Source organism: Emys orbicularis, chromosome 19, assembly GCF_028017835.1.
Source record: "Emys orbicularis isolate rEmyOrb1 chromosome 19, rEmyOrb1.hap1, whole genome shotgun sequence".
In the NCBI taxonomy this organism is placed as follows: domain Eukaryota; kingdom Metazoa; phylum Chordata; order Testudines; family Emydidae; genus Emys; species Emys orbicularis.
In genome coordinates, this window is record NC_088701.1 from 18,890,480 (window position 1) to 18,910,255 (window position 19,776).

Below are 19,776 nucleotides of genomic sequence, written 5' to 3' on the forward strand. Positions count from 1 at the left end.
GCTGTGGGAAGACAACTCCTTGCACTCTTGCAGGAGTTTTAAACCTGATTCGACCTAAAAATAATTGAAGCACACTTTGTTCCCACTCATTCAACTAGCAGTTAACTCCACTCAGAGGGTCTATTTTTAGTTACTCTGGGTTAGGTTTCTATTAATAACGTATGGATTTCACTAAATGGATCATTTACAAGTTAACTACTACACAGCTTTGCTCAGGTCGGAAAACACCCCCTCCCCCCCTCCCCCGGGTTTTGCTGCTACCGAAGTTTCCTGGCTGTCCTTGCAAAATTCATGAACTAGCACAAGCGGGTATAATCCCCTTGATTTCAGTGGAGTTGCACTTGCTTATGCCAACGCTCAGTTAGACTCCAGTAACCAAGGCCATTCGCTCTCATCCAGTTTGCTTTTTAGAGTCACAGATTTCAAAGCCTTTTTTTCCATTCAAATAAGCACAACAGCATTTGCTCTCTCAAAGGCGATTTGTGTAATGATTACAAGATAAGGTCAGTTGAAAACAATATTGTTCTTGGAGAATGGTCTCCTGCCACTGAAGAAATGCCCAGGAGAAGCCGAGCCATCCCTTATTAAAGCAGAAAGCCCGTGAAAATTCACCCTTTCAAATCATTATTTCTGGAATATCCCAAAAAACCCTACAATGCCAAGAAACATTTTCAGACTTTGACTTTCTGTGTTGCTCTCTGTTCTCTACTAAGTAGCTGTTCTGGTTCATTGCTCTAGCCAGGGAACAAGCATGTTTTAACTGTGTGCTGTACCAAATTATTTTGTATGGTATTTTACATTACCAACTGGACCCCAAAGTGCTTACACAGAGTCCAAAATAAAACATTAATAAAAGAGACAGAGAGCAGTCTATTAACTCTGTTCTAACATGCATATGAGCTTTAACCTATGCCCTCCGATGGTCCAGCTAGCTCAGATTTAAAGCACCACCATGCTCAAGTGAAAGACTGTGTGGGCAGCAGTTGGTTTAGAGTAAGAGTAAGAACTTTGCAGTAAAGACATAACCGGTGTTTGAATACAAATAAATTGTAAACTGGCTGCAAAAAACAAACAAACAGTTTCAGTTGTTACCCAGGGTAAACAGGGCCTGTGTTTCTCTTTCCATGGAACCTCACCCACTAACTTTAAAACTAGTTTTACTGGAGCCTGACTATATCAGAAACATGGAGATTTTTCCACATGTGCTGAAGATACAAGTATCTTGTGGAGCATTCCAGTAAATGCTGGTTTTCTTAAAGGGCCATAGGTGATGTTCCTTAGCTGCACCCAGTTACATTATGAAGCGGTTTGTTCCCTACTAAGTAGAGAACATTTCTAGGAAAGCGAAGTGTTACTGAAATTTTCCAAACAGGTTTCAGATTTTTAAAACCATCAAGCATCACGTGGCACCAGGGCCGGCTCCAGGCACCAGCTGCTTACCAAGCAGGTGCTTGGGGCGGCCACTTGGGAGAGGGGCGGCACGTCCAGCTGTTCGGCGGCAATTCGGCGGATGGTCCCTCACTCCCGCTCGGAGCGAAGGACCTCCCGCTGAATTGCCGCCACAGATCGCGGCTTTTTTTTGGGGGGGGGGGCTGCTTGGGGCAGCCAAAACCCTGGAGCCGGCCCTGCGTGGCACAATGTCTTGTGTGCCCGTGCCTCTGATTTTCCCAAAGGGACAGGCACTCTCTTGCAGAGTAAATGGTGAGGCTGGCTGGAAGAGAATAAGAACTCTCTCTGAACAAAACCACAAGAGATACCCCTCCGCTTGTGAAAGTGGAGCCAAGCCACATCCCAGCTGAAACAGGACAAGAGACAACTGTTGCCTCCATGGTACATGCTCCACTCCCCCTTAGGAGAGGGGAAAACTCCTCTATAGATGGGAAGAGGGAGAAGGTAGGGTCAGCAGCTCTCAGAGAGATTCTCCCCACTCCAAAAAGCATGGGGGGAGAAGCCATGTCTAATTCTCCCCTGCCTGCATCACACCATGTATCATTTATACCTGCGCAAACTGTGTGCAACACACTAACATTTTGATGGACTAATACCTTACACCCATTTTGCACAGGGAGAATAGACACAGAAGGTACAAGGCAGCAGAGAATCGGGTGCAGGGTCTTTTGGCTACTTGCACAGGTTCACTGTACACACCATAACACACCCAGGCTCTGCAGGTGGCTGTAATCAGGAAGTTCATGAAGCTTCCTAACGAAGGTGGATCATTTTGGTTTGACTTGAATCCATAGGGAAGTGAAAAGAATGTGTACGAACAAACTCATCGGACATTTATTTTTAAGAGTTACATTTAATGATAGAAAAGTACAAACTCAGAAAAATACATATTTTGACAACATTCATGTGTTTGAACTCCGTTGAACTTTACTTTTCCAAGTTATTCCCCAAGCCTCGACCAAGGAGACTCAAGGTCACAAAACAGAACTCTGCTGAAATTAATACCAACAAGAGATGTCATTAAGGAAAAACACAAGGAAATTCCACAGCAAAAAACTACAATGAGAGATGCAGGAAGCCAAAGTTATGTGGAAGATGTTTAAATGGAAGTACAGCATGAATATTTCAATTGTTTGATGTGATATTATGCCACCAAAGAAAGGAGCTTCCACAAAGACAGGGTGCAGTATGGGGGTTGTTAATACCTTTCGTCAAACCTACTAAGGAGACAACCTCAAAGAGACAAGTGTGATGGATACTCCCTCTCTCAAGACAGTAGCTCAACCATGGACAATGCTGCCATTCAGCTCAAAGAAGTTCTCCCATGGCACAGAGCCAATTCCACCTTTACAAATCACAAAGCAAAATGGAAACCAAAACCTAATTAGTTTCAGGGCATGGTTACACTTGCAGATGTAGAGTGCTGTGAGTTAAACCAGCTCTCGGAGACCGCAGCAGGGAAAGCGCTGCTGTGTGTTCACACTGTCAGCTGCAAGCGCAGTGGAGTGGCCACATTTGCGGCACTTGCAGTGGCATTGGGAGCGGTGCATTATGGGCAGCTATCCCACAGAACACCTCTTCCCATTCTGGCGCTGTGGCTTGTGGGAAGGGGGCGGAGGGGGGCGGGGCATTCTGGGCCCTGTCCCAATGCCCCGTGATGCATCGCTTTGCATCCCAGCAATCCCTGTGCTTCCGCCCACATTTGGCGCCATCTTTCAATGTTTTTTGTACTGCGCGCTGTGTCTTCCCTTTCGGTTTGTGGGAATGGATCCTGAATTTGTGAGGAATATGCTGATGGGTCTCGCCAGCATGTCATGAATTGCAGTCGAGTTACTCCTTAAAGCTACAAAGTGACAGTGAGGAGTCCGATGATGATGTCGACTCGTGTAACGCATATGACACGAGATTGCTTGTGGCATTCCTGGACATGTTCACCACAGTAGAACACCGCTTTTGGGCTTGGAAAACAAGCACTGAGTGGTGGAATCACATCATCATGCAAGTCTGGGATGACGAGCAGTGGCTGCAGAACTTTCAGATGAGGAAAGCCACTTTCATGGGACTGGGTGCTGAACTTGCCCCCACCCTGTGGTGCAAGGACACGAGATTGAAAGCTGCCCTGCCGGTGGAGAAGCGGGTGGCTATTGCAATCTGGAAACTGGCAACTCCAGACAGCTACCGATCGGTCGCTAGCCAGTTTGGAGTGGGAAAGTCGACTGTTGGAATCGTGTTGATGCAAGTTTGCAGGGCCATTAATGGCATTCTGCTCAGAAGAACCGTGACTCTGGGCAACGTGTGTGACATCGTGGCTGGCTTTGCACAAATGGGTTTCCCTAACTGCGGAGGGGCGATAGATGGGACGCATATTCCAGTTCTGGTACCAGACCACCTAGCCTTCAAGTACATTAATCGGAAGGGCTATTTCTCTATGGTTCTCCAGACGCTTGTGGATCACCGTGGGCGTTTCATTGACATTAACGCAGGCTGGTCCGGAAAGGTGCATGACGCATGCATCTTTCGGAACACAGGCCTGTTCAGGAAGCTGCAAGCTGGGACTTTCTTCCCAGACCAGAAGATCACCATAGGGGAAGTCGAAATGCCCATTGTGATCCTTGGAGACCCCGCTTACCCTTTAATGCCTACACAGGGAGCCTTGATAGCAGCAAGGAGCAGTTCAACAACAGGCTGAGTTGGTGCAGAATGACAGTTGAGTGTGCTTTTGGCCGTTTAAAGGGCTGCTGGAGCTGTCTGTATGGGAAGCTGGACCTGGCTGATGACATCCCCACAGTTATAGCTGCGTGCTGTACCCTCCATTACATTTGTGAAGGGAAGGGTGAAAGATTCACTCAGGCATGGAACTCGGAGGTTCAACACCTGGAGGCTGAATTTGAACAGCCAGAGACCAGGGCTATTAGAGGGGCTCAGCGCAGGGCTGTAAGGATTAGGGATGCCTTGAGGGAGCAATTTGATGCTGAAAGCCACCAGTAATGTTTGGTGCCCTGCACGGGAGTGAAGTGCACTGGTTCCAATGCTAGTAGGCATCTGTGTTTGCTACGTATGATACACTGACTTGCAGTGTCGGTTGCTTTCCTGGGCTACGGTATCTGTTACTTAATGCAATAAAGAAAGTTTTCAAAGCCAAAAAAATCATTTATTGAAAAGAAACAACTGCTTTGGAAACAGAAAGGGCATGACACATCTGTGCTGTGTGGGAGGAGGGAAGGGGGCTGGGTGGGAAATGGGACAATCACAAATTTGCGTACGTCCTGTTACCATACTCAGCGTTCCTGTCTGGAGTGCCATGCAGTGAGTGTTGCACTTCAGGCTGGCTAAAATGCACGGTGATGGGGGTTGAGTGCAGTGGGTAAGGGTCATAGTTTGCAGGGCTGGGTGGTGAAGCTACAGGTGTTGGAGGCAGCTGGTGGCCATAAGAACCCGAATGGGGGTACAAGGGAAAGAGTTTTGGGACAGGGCTGCAGGGAGGGGCGGATGTGCTCCGTCTGCATTGCTACGAGTGCCTGTATCGAGTCTGCTTGGCGCTCTATGATGATTAGCAGCTGCGCCATGCTTTGGTGCCGGCGATCCGCATTCTGCTGGCAGAGCCTCCTTTCAGTCTCCCGCCACTCCTGAACTTTTTGATTTTCATTAAGGGACTGCTGCACGTCTTCATGCATGCATTCATGCTTCCTGATTCTTTGGAGTCTTTCAGCCGTTGATAACAAGGACGGCTGGGATCTCAAGGTTGCATCTGTAAAGCCAAAATGCAACACTTAACAGAGGCAGCATTGTTCACACCAGACAGAGCAATGATTCAGCCGTACTTAAAAGACAAGTACAGTGTACACAATAGCAGAAATTGCCCGTCCCAAAGCGAGTGCATATAAGCCACAGGAGCCCCCAAATGGTGAGTAAGCATAGGGGCAAGGGGGACTGATTGTTTCACGGCCGTACTGTCCTCTGGGGAGAGCCAACAGCTGCAGGGGGCCCCTATACTTAACACTGTCCCCACATTTTCCACAGGATGAGTTAGTCCTGGAAGATATCTCGCTGCTGAGAGTGACCTGGGAAGCAAGGGAGGGTCTTCTACTACAATGCAGCTTCCGCCCTGGCCCTTATGCAGCTTGCCTGTGTGCAGCAACGGTCCCCCCGCCCGTCATGGCACAGGGGCGCAGCCATGTTAGCCTTACTGGGACAAGGAGCACAGTAGCTCTGCCAAGGAACCTGCGCAAGCGGATTGCCCAGCTTCTGCATGAGACCTTTGAAGAGAACACTGAGGCTGATTACCACAATGTGAGAGAACACATCAACGCCCTAGTCCGCATCTAGGCATGCATGCAGCCCTAACCCTGCAACCCTCCTCGCCCCAAGTGCCCACACCGAACAACTACCTTCCCAAAATAAAAGCCACTTACCGGGCACCTCCTCTGATGTTTGTTCTTCCACAAGCATTGTCCACTATGACTGGCTACCTTCCTCCTGGCTTGAAAACCGCTCCTGGCTGCATGCATCTAGGAATGCCGGGCTGTCCCCCTCCTCCTCAGCACCCTCACTTCTGCTTTCCTCCTCCTGTCTTGTTGAACTCTGTGCTGCTACGGCCTCTGAAGTGTCCATGCTGGTCTTCTGAGTGAAGGTGGGGTCGCCCCCAAGTATCACGTCCTGCTCTTTGTAGAAACGGCAGGTCATGGGGGCAGCACCGGAGCGGTGGTTTGCCTCCTGAGCTTTGTGGTAGGCATTCCACAGCTCCTTCACTTTAACCCTGCACTGCTGTGTGTACCGGTCACAGCCCCTTTCCATCATGTCCTTTGATATCTGCCCGTAGGTATCGTAATTCCAATGGCTGGAGCGCAGCTGGGACTGGACAGCTCCTCACCCCAAACACTGATGAGGTCCAGCACCTCGCCATTGCTCCATACTGGGGATTGCCTGGCGTGTAGAGGCATGGTCACCTGGAAAGATGCGCTGAGAGCATCCCACGCCTTGCTGAGCAAACAGGAAGGGGAATTTCAAAATTCCCAGAGAATTTAAAGGGCGGGTCTGACGGTTGGTCACCTGTGGGCAGGGCAGTGGAGTTCAAAGTGATGACCAGAGTGGCTAGAACAGGCCGATCAGAGCGAATTAATAGACCAGGGCGTCCACACTGGCACCACGGCACTCCAGCCAGGGCGCAGCAAGCGTAATGCTTCTCGTGGAAGTGGATTACCGGGGCGCTCCAGCCACGGCGTCCGGGCACTCTCCGTGCCTTGTCACAATGCTCTCTAGCAAGGAATATGTTTAAGGCATTTGCATCATTTCCCTGGCATTTAACAGTGAGCAAACTGCTTTGTAAACAAAACTAACAGAGCAGCTACTTCTAAAAGAGAATGAAAAACTCTGCTAGGACAAGAGGGAGATGAAGTAGATGACCCAAATTGCTTTTTGACATCTCTAATTTCTATGGGAATTCAATTTTCAAATAGAGCAGTCCACCTGTTCCTGCTGTCGGGAGACAATACAAACAAGGTTTCAAAGAAGGGCCAGGCAAGAGATGCGCTTGGCTGGGAAGCTAAAAGCGCGGATTTGGAAAGCAAATATCTACAGATGTTAGAGGACTACAAGACCCTTGGAGCTCATCTAGATTAGGGAAATTGCACCCAGCATATTTCAATGACGTGATTACTGGAGTAAAGTTGATCCAGTGCAGTGTGTGTGCGCATTAAGGGTTTCCATCCGTGCAAGGTGTAGGATTCCCTACTTTGACTTTTATTTGGGAGCAATGTGCGTTGTCTCAAAATTTGGCCTACTGCAAAAATTCTCCTTTAAATCATTGTGAATGCTGAAAAACTCAATTCAGGACTGTGGACCTTCTTACCCATAAATTACTGCAGTCTAGTTAGACCCCAAATTAAAAATTAAGATGGGCAAGTGATGCATGAAACGATCCATGTATTACTACAGACTTCTGACTTATTTGTCTATTCCATGGCAGAATCTAGTGATTCTGGGCACCTCCATTTTTGGGTGCTCATCTGGAGATATATCTTAAAGGGGCCTGAAGTTTCAGAGGGCAGGAGCTGTCGGGGGGTGTTCATGCCCAGTGGCTGGAGCAGGAGTTGGTAGTTAGAAATCAGAGCCCAGGGTCAGAAGCCAGGAATTGGGTTACCTGGAGTGAGGAAGGCTGGGAGCAATGTAGGAGCAAGGATGGGAACAAGAAGGCCCAGGAACTATCACAGGCATGGGCGAATGGTTTGAGCAGCTGTTGAACTGCTGCTGGGCTTAAGACTCTTCCAATCAACCAGGTGGTATAGCCAATCAGGCAACCTACTATAGGCCCTGTGCTTGTTAGGTTGCCCAAAGACTGGCTCTGCTGCAAACCCTGATTCCTGATAGGAGCTCAGGACTTTCTCATAACAAGGCCCCTTTTAAAGGTGACTCCAGTTGGGTGCCCAAAAAAACAAAAGCACCCAGAGAATCGCTAGTCACTTCTGAAGGTTTAGCCCAAATGTTTTAGGCTACAATTTTCAAAGTGACCTGAGAGATTCAAGTCAATGGGAACTGGTCATCTAACTTAGTCAAGTACCTCAAATCCCCAGCCTTAAACTACTGCAACGCTAAAGAACATTAAGCACCCAATCACTGTGCACTTGTTTACTCACATTCTTTCATCATGCCTATGTCCACACAACGCTTCAGCCGGCAGGCTTGGCAATGCCGCCGGTTATCTTTGGTGATTTTGCAGTCGCTGTTGAATGGACACGTGAACATTGCTTTTCTTTTCATGCTCCTCCTGAAAATAAAACACAAATAAATATTATGATGCCTGGACTTGTTTACTGCTAAGGAAACATTGAAGCTGTATGTGGAGACTGTTTCAAAACATTGCGTGGGGACATCTGCACTCAAACCCAGCTCTCCATTGATTGGGCTGAGGGGTGAGGATCGTAAGCGTGTGCCAGAAAAGTCCTCTAAGTAGCTACTGTTCAGTTTCTTCAAGCTGTGCATTTTAAAATTCAACTTGCATGGCTCTATGGTTTTTAAAAGGTTTAAAAATTTCTAAGCTGCCCAACCCCCCCGCAAACCCATAGGGTTTTCTGTCAACAAATACAACATGTACTATAAACAGGAAAATATTAGCCACAGTTTAAATTTCCCAGTTTTGGATATTGTGAAACTGGAAAGAAGAGAGTGTGGGAGGATTTACAGAGAAATACAGAATTGAACCACAAGCAGCAGAAGCAAAGGAAACCAAACCAAATTAGAGTATAGGTCAGCTTGTACCCAGCAAGGGCCTTTCAGAAGCAGTGTACATTATTAAACATTTACCAGGCTTTAAAGCCTCCTGGTTGGAGGCTTGGTTGACTGGTTGGAATGTGAGAGAGAAATCCCACTGTAGGATATGGGAGAAATATTTCACTCTCTTTTCTGCATGCACATGCATGCACTATTGCATGTGTGTGTGTGTCTCATGAAGATTTTTAATGCGCTTAAATCAGGACATTCAGAGGTCCCATCAAAAATATAACTTGTCTTCCTTGACCAGTCAGTATTATATGATTTCTTTGGGGCAGGGACTAACTTTCTGTTCTGTCTTTGTACAGCGCCAAGCACAGTATGGCCCTAGTCCATGCCTAGGGCTCCAAGGCACTAGCACTATAGATTTTATTATACACACACACACACACACGGCTCTAGCTTTTTTGCCGCCCCAAGCACGGCCTGCCTGTGGGAGGTCCCCGGTCCCACGGATTCAGTGGCATGCCTGTGGGAGGTCCGGTGGTCCCGCAACTTCAGCGTACCCACCGCCAAATTGCTCTTTAAGCATGCTCTTTAATGACTAGTTAGTAGAAGCAGAGTGGTGCTTCTATATTAAGCTCAGTTTCTGTATTGCATGTAAAACAGGGACCCATCATCTTTGTTTTGGATGCAGAATGCCATGTAATTTACCGTACATCTGTGAGCACAGATTGAATTGTCTGGGGAAGTTACGTAGTTTGAGATAGACACAAATACAAAAATGCATCCTTTAGAAAGGAGGGGAAGTGTGGCGGAGCAGCAGAGATTGGAGCAAGAACATCTCCAAGCAGAGATCTAAATAGCGAAGATACTGGGAGGGATGGCAGCCCGGGCCCGGACGTCTACACTGCAATTTTATAGCCCTGCAGCCAAGTCTGAGTCAGCTGACATGGGCCAGTTGCAGGCGTTTTATTACAGTTTAGATCTACCCAACCCCCATCCAGTTAGAGAAAGATCTCAGCTTACCCATTGGGCCTACAAGTTAAAAGGTACTGAGGAGCAGCATGTATGATGGTTAGGGGACTGGGAGTCAGGAGACCTGGATGCTATTCCTGGCTCTGCCACTGACCCTGGTGGATAACCTTGATCATCTCACTTTTCTACTCTGTGCCTGTTTCCCTTCCCACCCTTTGTCTTGTCTATTTAGATTGTAAGCCCTTCAAGATGGCCTCTTACTGTATTTATGTACAATGCCTAGCACAATGGGGTCCCACACTTAGTTGGAACCCCAAGGCAGTACAGTAATACAAATACATAGCCCAAATTTTGCTTTCTTCTTAAGTTCTGAATGAATCGCCTCTCCTTCCCCCTTCACTTTTCATTGCCACTCCTCTATGTGAATTCATGCAATGGTTCAGCCGGATATATCAGGACACAGAAGCAGATAAGAGGCTTTAAGGTGAGAACTTCTCCAAACAAATATTTTCTTGGCACAAAGCTTTTTAAATTGTGTTTGCAGCTTGATCTTGCAGCCCTTCTCCACTTGTGTCAATGAGGCTACTGAAAAGGAAAGGCTGAAAGATAGGACCCTCTAAAAGCTAATTATAAAGACATTACATTCAACATATTACAGTTCATTTAACCAAAAAGGGAAAACAAGGTTATTGGATATGCTATAAACCAAACTTTGCTGCCTGACTAAGATTAGATGGGCGTTTCTGGGGCAGGCCCGGTCGTTGCGCTGTGTCTTGGTTGGGTGCAGCCTGATTGTCGCCATGTCCCAGGAGTTGGGAGCGGGCACTATAGGTGATCTCCCACCTCCGTGCAGCCAATGGCCTTGCTCCCCACTGCCATGGTAGAGCCTCCACATTTATTTATTGACACACAAAATTTGAAGAATTTTAAAATATTGTATACAGAATTCTTTTTTGGCGCAGAATTCCCTCAGAAGTAAATATTAAAGTTGCCTGAGTACAGGTCTCCCAAATGAGGACATTAGAAGATTAAGTTGGTTCTCTTTTTGTTCAGTTTTTGGACAAACTTACAGCACAATAGCATCCTGACCCAAGGCTGAAGCTCTGAGGTGCGATGATAATACAAATAAGAAGTTTATAGTGTATGCTTAAAGTTACTTTAGTTGGCAATTGCTCTATGGATATTTGTACTGGAATGTTTTCCGGGTAGAACATAAAGGAAGAGGAGATGTTAAAAAAACATGACTCAGACTTTTTCCCCCTGCCAAATAGTTTTTTGGCAGCATAGTTAATTAGAAACAAAAACTTTTAATTAATTGGACAACATGAACACGCAATGGCCTGTACCCACAAGAGATGGCCTACTCTGGAAGGAGGTGTTGAGAGGGGATATTAGGAATTCACCCTCTCAGAGATGCTATTTATTTATATTTTGTTGTGGCCAGGGCCGGCTCCAGGCACCAGCTCAGCAAGCAGGTGCTTGGGGCGGCCAAGGGGAAGGGGCAGCACGTCGGGCTGTTCGGCGGCGGGTCCCTCTTGGAGGGAAGGACCCGCCGCCGAATAAGAAAGCGGCGCGGTGGAGCAGCCACTGATTACGGCCTTTTGTTTGTTTGTTTGTTTTTTGGTTTTGCCGCTTGGGGCGGCAAAAACCCTGGAGCTGGCCCTGGTTGTGGCTGTGTCTTTTACTGAAGGGAAAAAAAACCCCTCTGACTTTCAAACAAACTTTCAGTTTCACTCTCTCTCTGAATTTTAATTAGTACAGTGACCTTTAATGACAAACTACCCCGCCCCCCCGTCTAGCACGTTTGTGAAACCTGCGAAATGCTCAAATTCCTGAAAGTTACCTTTGTCGTAACCAAAAATCACAGTGTGCCAACTGGCATATTTTGTTAGTCATGATCTAGCCCCCAGAATTGGGGACTATCTACGCATAATGCCAGTGAGTCATTTCAGTCCTCAACCTACGGTAAAAAGTTTCCCACTTCTCTTGTGTTAGCTGTAGACATCAGCTCTGTGCTGCTTATCTAGGTATTTATACTGCACAATGAATGGGGCTCCAAAGGAACAACTGCAATTTTAAACGAATATTCTGTATGTTGAAATCACCCACGACAACCCATAATCCCAGCTAGCCCCAAATTTTCCAGGTGCTACAAAATTCCCAAATTTAGACCTAAAATTTCCAAAGTCAGTTCACTCATTCTGGTTGTCTTCCATTTTTGGGGGCCCAGTCTGAGCCGCAGTGGGCCTGATTTTCAGAGCCAAAACACCCACAACACTGGTGAATGTCCATGGGAACTACGGGTAATTGGAATCCCTCTTAAAAAAGAGTTAGGCCCAGGGTGTCTCAAGTTTGGATACCCAACATTTGAAAGTAACCAGAACAAGTGCATGGTTTAGAACACTCACACCCCCATTATATACACACACACCCGGATAAAACAGAATCATCCTCAAAGGGATGCCCGTGTACAAACACTCCTGCCATTAGCTTCAGTCACTCAGGGAAGCTTGGAGGACAGAAGACTTCTTCTATGCATCCGAAGAAGTGGGTTGTAGCCCACGAAAGCTTATGCTCTAATAAATTTGTTAGTCTCTAAGGTGCCACAAGTACTCCTGTTATATTTTAGAAGACTTCTTGTGTGCAAGGAAGGTCACCAAATCCTGGCTCTCGCAAACCAAAGATTTCCAAGGTCAAGGACCCCAGGCTAGGGTGACCAGATGTCCCGTTTTTAAAGGGACAGTCCCGTTTTTTTGGGACTTTTTCTTATATAGGCGCCTATTACCCCCCACTCCCTGTCTTGTTTTTTCACAGTTGCTATCTGGTCACCCTACCCCAGACAGGGAAGATCCTGCTGCCAGACCCCTCTTTAAACCATGCATGGTGTCAGATGCCTCAGATGACCACAACTGTAGCAATATCATCATACCATTTGACAGACCACTTGCAAGGGCCCAATCTTTACAGGTTTAAATCAAGCACCTTCACCTGGAAACCAGCTGGTAGGTTCTGCAGCTCACTGCATGGACCACCTTCCCACATGCAAAGTAGAAAGAACTGCTCTGTGGTGTGGGGATCAGAAATTTTAACTAAAAAGTGTTGTAACTGGCAATTATAATTATCCTTGCGTGTTTCAGTATTGCTAAATAAAACCTTCAACACCTCTTACCACCAAGCTCAAAAGGAAGTCACACCTCTATGACAAGAGAGCACGGAAATTAACAGGAGGGAAAGACAGGCTCTAGGAACAGACAGGAAACCCCACTGACAGCCTGGCACAGGAGCTAAGAGAATGAACCATGAGAAAGGGAAAGTGCTTGGGTTAGCTCCATAGCTACTGCACCAATCTGTCACCTTCGTAATTGAGTCTCTTAGCCCAGCCTTTAGCAGCCTATTTCTAGACAGGAGGAAAACTGATGTCTCCGTTTATTAGGGCTGTCGATTAATCGCAGTTAACTCAGGCGATTAATTTTTTTGAGTTAACTGCGATTAAAAAAATTGCGATTAATAGCACGTTAAACAATAGAATACCAATTGAAATTTATTAAATATTTTCACGTTTTTCTACATTTTCAAATATGAGCACTGTACACTTTGTATTCTGTGTTGTAATGGAAATCAATATATTTGAAAATGTAGAAAACATCCAAAAATATTTAAATAAATGGCATTCTATTATTGTTTAACGGTGGGATTAATCGTGCGATTAATTTTTTTTAATCGCTTGACAGCTCTACTGTTTATGTTTCTTTTCATTTCCTAACTAAAGAATATTTTGCTTAAAAAGAAACTGTCATATGGACACTGGGGAAAAAAAGGGGGACGCAACCATCCCAGGAGACAAAATACGCTCTTCTCCCACGAGGACAAACCAGGTGGGGTTAATTGGTCCCCATGAGGTCCCTGGGACATAGAACAGCACCCAGCTCTATTCTAGCAAAGAGCAGTAACTCTGACTTTAGAGGTGACTGCACAGCTAAGAGAACAAGCATGTTTGTCCCCAGGCAAATACATGAGCAGCGGACACATGGCAAGGTTAAAGAGTTCCCAGGGATTTGCCCTTGATGGCACCCACTGAAAGGCTCGTGTTGGCAGAGCTGTAGTTCTTTGGCAACCCTTTGGTCTGTACCCATATGTCTGTTTGCAGAAGTGGAATAATTGCTGCAAACTCCACCCTGCACTTTTGCTTCAGGTTCCAGGGATTGGGTTAGAAATGCAACAGAGACAACTGCACCCTGCCCAGAAATGCATTTATCAGGGACCCAAACTGCATTCCTGCCAGGAAGAATTAGGACTGGCTTGTTCAGCCAGACCTTTGAACTGAGATAGAAAGAGGAAAAAGTCCGGAGGGGCAGTTTGTGCCTCGTTTCTTTTTTCTATATCCTGGTTTTGTCTGCGGCAGTCTCATTACATTCATTAAAAAAAAAAAAAAAAAAAAGAATGAACAGTTTATGCAGGTGTTTCCCATGCACGGACATACCTTGCCTGGGTGAAATTCTCTAGTGTGTGTTCTGCAGAAGGCCATAATGGTCCCTTCTGGCCTTGAAGCCTATGAACCTACTTTACTGTTTTGTCATTTTTTTAGGGCGCATAAAAGCAGAGTACTATTTTTTTCTTAGTAATCATTCACATAGTGGCACAGTTATACAAGACTCTTTACAATGGCAGACATGCCAACTCGTGAATTAATCGTGAGAGACGGGATTTCTAAGTAAAATTATTAAGCCTGACTCATAATCGTGGGATAGAACTCTCCAAAGTCAAGTTTTTCTTTTCCCCCAGACACAGATGGGAAGAAAAAAAAATCCTGACATTGGAGAGTTCTATCCTGTGATCATGAGTCAGACTTAATAATTTTACTTAAAGATCATGGTCAGCCAGCCCCAAGGCTGACAGCGGCAGCCCTTCCTTGCAGGGCCTCCATGAGGATGGGCTGCCACTGTCAGCAGATGTGTGATCTGAGAGCACCTTAAAGGCTCAGAAACTGGAGAAGAAATAAAGAGAACCCACTTTTCATTAAAAAGCCTCATGATTTGGGGGGGGGGGGTCTAACTCATGATTTGTCAATGGTGAGGGTGGCAACAATGCAAATATGCCAGAGTTAACAGACTCCCTGCTACACAGAAGTTACAATGCACAGGTGGGAACCAGGGGTAGGGGGTGTGTGTGCGCGCGGGGTGGGGGGGAGGAAGGATAGTCTCTGTAGATGGAATCCTTTAAGAACAAATGGACCTTTAGAAGTTTTAGAAGGGGAGGAAAAACACTTGATGAGCATTACTGAAGAGCACCCAGCAAAGTTAAACTTGAGCTAGACAACATTTTCCAGAAATTGCAAAAAAACTTTCAAAGTTATGGGAATTTTTTTTTTAAATTGTAAAAGCTTCCCACCATCTCTAAGTCAGGAGCACGTGAGGGAGGGGAAGTAAGCCATCAGCAGAGAAGCTTGGGTACTGTATGGGGCAAAGGATGGGGTGTAAAACATGGGCGGAAGCAGGAATAGCGTTGGACAGAACCTTGAGGGAAGGACACGGAGCATGAATTTGATGTGGAAGGGGAGAGGAAGCCAGTTACAGGATTTGGCACATGGGAGTCAGAAAGACAGGGTGGACGGAAAGTGATCTTGGCAACTACCTTTTGGACAGATGGGAGTGGGAAGAGGACAGATGCAGGAAAGGAGATTAAAAATCATTTGGATAAATGATAAGGTAGGTACAGACCAAGATAGGGCCATAAGGATGAAGGAAAGAACGGATTTTTGGGGGGCAGGGGAGAGAAACGAAACTACAGAACTTGAAAAAGGACAAGCCATGGAGACACAACTTGGATGACTGGTGATATTGTCAACAGTAAGCGATAGGGAAAGAGAGGAAAGGGTTGGGTGAAGAGATTAGAGATAAATTTCTGCACTTGGTTACGCTGGTATCAATCCAGAATATCTCTACTGACTTCAGAGAAGTCACTCCAGATTTATTCTGAGTATGACAAATTTAGTTCAGTTTAAGAAATACTGAGCAGCCACTGCTTCAAAGGCCAACTGATGCCTATCAATGTCACTAGTAAACTGCAGTGTTACTTGAGACGTAAATTGGCCAAAGGTTGTTTAGTGTCTGTTAGTTTCATAGGCTAAGTACACATTTCAGTACCTCTGTATGGACCAATACATCGCCTCATAAATATGTAGGAATTCAAGGTACTCCTAGGCCCTGCTGGTTTCAAACATTCATAACTTCAGAACTATGGTGCAGATGCATCTCACGTTTGCCTTGGTTTTAGGGTTCACACATGTGCCAACAGAGCCGGCTTGCGAGTCAGGAAACCAGTTTAGAAGAACATGTGCCCTTCACTATGCTCTCTTGCGGGTGCAGTGCAGTCTTCTAAACGCACCTCAAGGCTTGACCCTGAAAACCGCTCACAAAGGAAATGCACAAGCGCCAGGGACAAAACAAGTGAGTGAGGAGATCTGGCTGCAGAATGAGCTTCTAGAGAAGACTGGATTAATGCAGAGACCAGCCACCTTCAGGAAAAATTGCAAAGCCTCTTTGGTAAAGTTTTGCTACCATAGCCAGAATGACATTCACAGTGGCTGTCACTGCCACTGCCCTCCTTCCAAAATGAAGACTCTACCCCCATGTAAGTCTCTCTAACCTCACAATGGAAAGGGAACCAGAAACGCCACGAAGTCCACTGGAAATTCCACTACCGCCATTCTGTTACACAAAGTCCCTGGGCTCCTTCATCCAGTATGTGGCAACTCTTGCACTCCTCTCCAATGAGCACTCAGCTGGCAGGTAGCCGGTTTGGATTCCCTGCATGGAGTACCTTGCCCCTGGCCATTGCTGCATCCTTTAGCAGCTGCTTGACTGCTATTTCTCCATAAGAGGCAGGTGCAGGACCCAGCAGGGGTGGAGGGTGAACAAGCTTCTCATGTGGGCCAGGGGAGGCAGGTCAGAGTGGGACTGGCTCTGCCCTGAAGTCTTGAACTAGTTGTTTTTTACCCCCCCAACAGATTTCACTATAACTACTTCCTTCACACCCAGCGTAGCCAGTCCTGGTGATGTAAGACACCTCAGAACAGGACCTTAAGTGTTACAATCAACAGGTCTAAAATGCAGAGGAACAAGGTAGTGTTTCAGGATAAGTCAACACACACACACACACGAGATCAATAAAGTGAGCTACTCTTGTCTGCAGCGTTTGGCAAATTGTTGCACTGGAGGTTAACATGCCAACATAGAAAACCAGAAAGTGGTGGGGTTTAGGGCTATATAAAGGGCAGGACGCAAGAGATTGTCACCTGTGGAAGTGTTTTATAGTGATGAGCTTTTACTTTGGGTGGAATGGCCCTGGGAAACTTGAATCATAAATATGCAGTTAAAAAAATTCAATACATTTGGGGAAAAAAATAAAAAAAAAAAATCGAAACCTCTGTAAACCAGGATCAAAGCAGAACATCCTGGGGGCGGAGAAGAGGAAAGGTACAAAAAACTACCATGGTTAATATTATGTTTGGGAAAAAGGGAGCTTTAAAAAGGAAGAGAAGAAGCAAGTCAAGAAAGCAAGTCCTTAAGTTAAAGATACAAATGTTAAAGTCTTTATAAGGGCCCATGGAGACTGCTTAAGAATAACCGAGCAGGTGTAGGCACAGTGTTTGTACTGCTTTAACTGTATTAGTTTAGAAAACAGATATAGCGAATAGATCAATCCTCTAGAGTGGATGCAGTTAAACCAGTATAAAAAGGTGTTTATATAGCCTATCTGCAAGCATTTATATCTTAATACCAGTATAACTGAGACCACACTAGGGGGTTGTGCAGCTTTAATCATATCAGCGTTTAAAAAAAACAAAAGAAAACAAAAACCAAACGTCACCCTCCTGACCAAAATAGTTTAATCTATACAAAAAAGGGTGTATGTAGGCCAAGCCACAATACCAGAGTCTCAGAAGGTGTGTATACCCTCTAAACAAAAAGGGAAGCACTCATGGATAAGAAACAAAGGGAGAAGGAAAACTGGCCATTTATTCCCTTCTCTGTGTCACCATGACAAAAATCTTGGTATGCATCATCCAGACTGCATGTGCCTGACTAGCTGACGACGCTAAACATGTGCGTGGAAGTGAGCACCTGAAAGGAGAGTTACTCATTTAGCCACAGTAATTGAGGAAATGTTGTTGTTCTAGTTAGCCAAGCTGCTGTGTAACCCAACTGGAAAACAATCAGCAAGGCTGTGGTATGCAAAACATCTAGTCCAGTAATTCCTGTGACTACTTGGCTCCTATAGCAACAGAAATTAAGGTTTTTAAAACCTCAGCTCCAATTGTAGTTATGAAGTTGACCACCCCAACTTTGTTTACTTTAATTCTACAATGCAGCTAATTCTACTACCGCCACCTGCTACTATCTTCTAATTACAATGCTAAATGCTTAAGTGAGTTTTGCCCTAATTAGTCACATAGTAGCTATTATCTTATTTAATTACACCAGCTCTTAGTCATTATATAAAGTTCCCATGCAAATCTTCTAGTGTTGTCAGTACAGAAATATTCTGTAAGAGATACAACTGCTTCATTGCATATAATTGCTGGGTGAGGGGGATAATTGGCATACAGAAGTTCCTATTGTCTGGAACCCTCCAAGTTCATTCAGAGCTGCCCCTGCAGCTCCCAGAGGAAAATTTGCCCTTAAGGAAGGGGCAGTACAAAGCTTATGCATCATTTAAATCCCTTTTAAGACCTATGCCCTAAGTGAATGCCAAGGAGGAGAGTTTGCTCCCTGGTGGAACCTTCTAACCGGTGTTCTCCAGTTATAGAAGGGGCTTATTATATGTGTGCCCCTATGTATAGAGGTAGTACTAGGCATTGAAAGGTGGCGGGAGGGGGGGAAGGAGCCAATAGGAATAGGAGAGGAACAACAACATGAGTGAAAGGAAATGTACCAATGCAAGGGAAACTTAGTGGGCCCAATTCTCATTTACACCATTTTGGCAATGTAACAGGCCTCAAAATGGGTCTAAATATAGGTTATGCCTACTGTAAAGCTCCTTGACACTGCCGGAGCTGTGCAAAGAGAAACTGGGCAGCAAGTTTTTAAAATTTTTTATACAGAGTTCAATATCCATGTGACTGCTAGATTATGTAGACAAACAGTATTGCATAGATATTTCCAATAGAGAAAAGTCTCAAGGGCTCCATAGAGCAACAATGTGTGTGTGTGTGTGTGTGTGTGTGTGTGTGTGTGTGTGTGTGTTTTAAAACTGCAGCTATTGTGTAGGTTTAGCAAGTGGCCAGTAAGTTTTCCCAACTCTTGGTGTAGGGTGTGAGAGGCATTTGCCTTTACAGTTCTCTCACTCGTACAACTCCCTATGCTCATATAATACAAGGTCCCCTCCACACATATACAGGCTGTTTTATGTTAGCCAGTAGCATTTTACTATATAGAACACCTACTGCATTGGGATGGAGGCATAGCTGGACTTTTCAGCAATTGTATTAGTCATAGCCTCCTGCATCAGCACAAAAGTTTAGATCAGTGCACACATCAGACAAGTTCTCTCAAACGTACAGGACGTTCAATTTTGCAGAGATGCTGATATTTCTAACTAGGAGCCAAAAAGCAGAGTTGCCTCCCCTTTGCTCAATCTTCCTAACTAGTCAGAGTTCGTGATTTTAAAAAGGAAGGCTGGTTTCTAATTAGTTTTCACTCTCAAAAACATCACTTACCTAAAAAATCCTTTGCAGCCTTCACACGTCATGGCATTGAAATGAAAGCCAGTAGCTTTGTCTCCACAGACACCACAGATACGTGGAACGTTCCTATCAAATTCATTGGCTGGGTCAGGAAGAAGTGTTCTTGCTGCCATTGACTCCATCTCTGAGACTGAGAAAAAGCAAGAAGGTTATAGAGATCTCTTCATTACAGAGACTTGTTAAGCAAATTGAAGATGGAGGCACTGGGTTTCTGCTGACTCACTGGCAAAAGTACTTCTGTGTTGCCTCTGTATAGTACAAGGAACATGTACAGGAATGTGATGGAATCAAAAAATGAACACATGCAAATTTTGCTCATCTACCCAGCAATTGCATTGCTAATCTCCACTCCACCCACCCTCCCAATTGGACCACATGCACCTTGAAGCAGTCTTTTA

The 19,776-nt window shown here is 45.5% G+C and overlaps 1 protein-coding gene across 1 annotated transcript in view; it reads right to left on the reverse strand.

Moving 5' to 3' along the window:
• The window catches only part of VDR (vitamin D receptor), a 52,414-nt gene extending 32,906 nt beyond the window's left edge, over positions 1-19,508 (reverse strand). Inside the window, exons 1-2 of the mRNA XM_065419492.1 lie at positions 19,352-19,508; positions 8,082-8,212 (exon numbers count right to left, since the gene is read on the reverse strand). Of these exons, the coding sequence (XP_065275564.1) occupies positions 8,082-8,212; positions 19,352-19,500 (280 nt within the window). The 5' untranslated portion in view covers positions 19,501-19,508. The remainder of the gene's footprint in view (positions 1-8,081; positions 8,213-19,351) is intronic.
• Between the last annotated feature and the right edge of the window lie 268 nt (positions 19,509-19,776).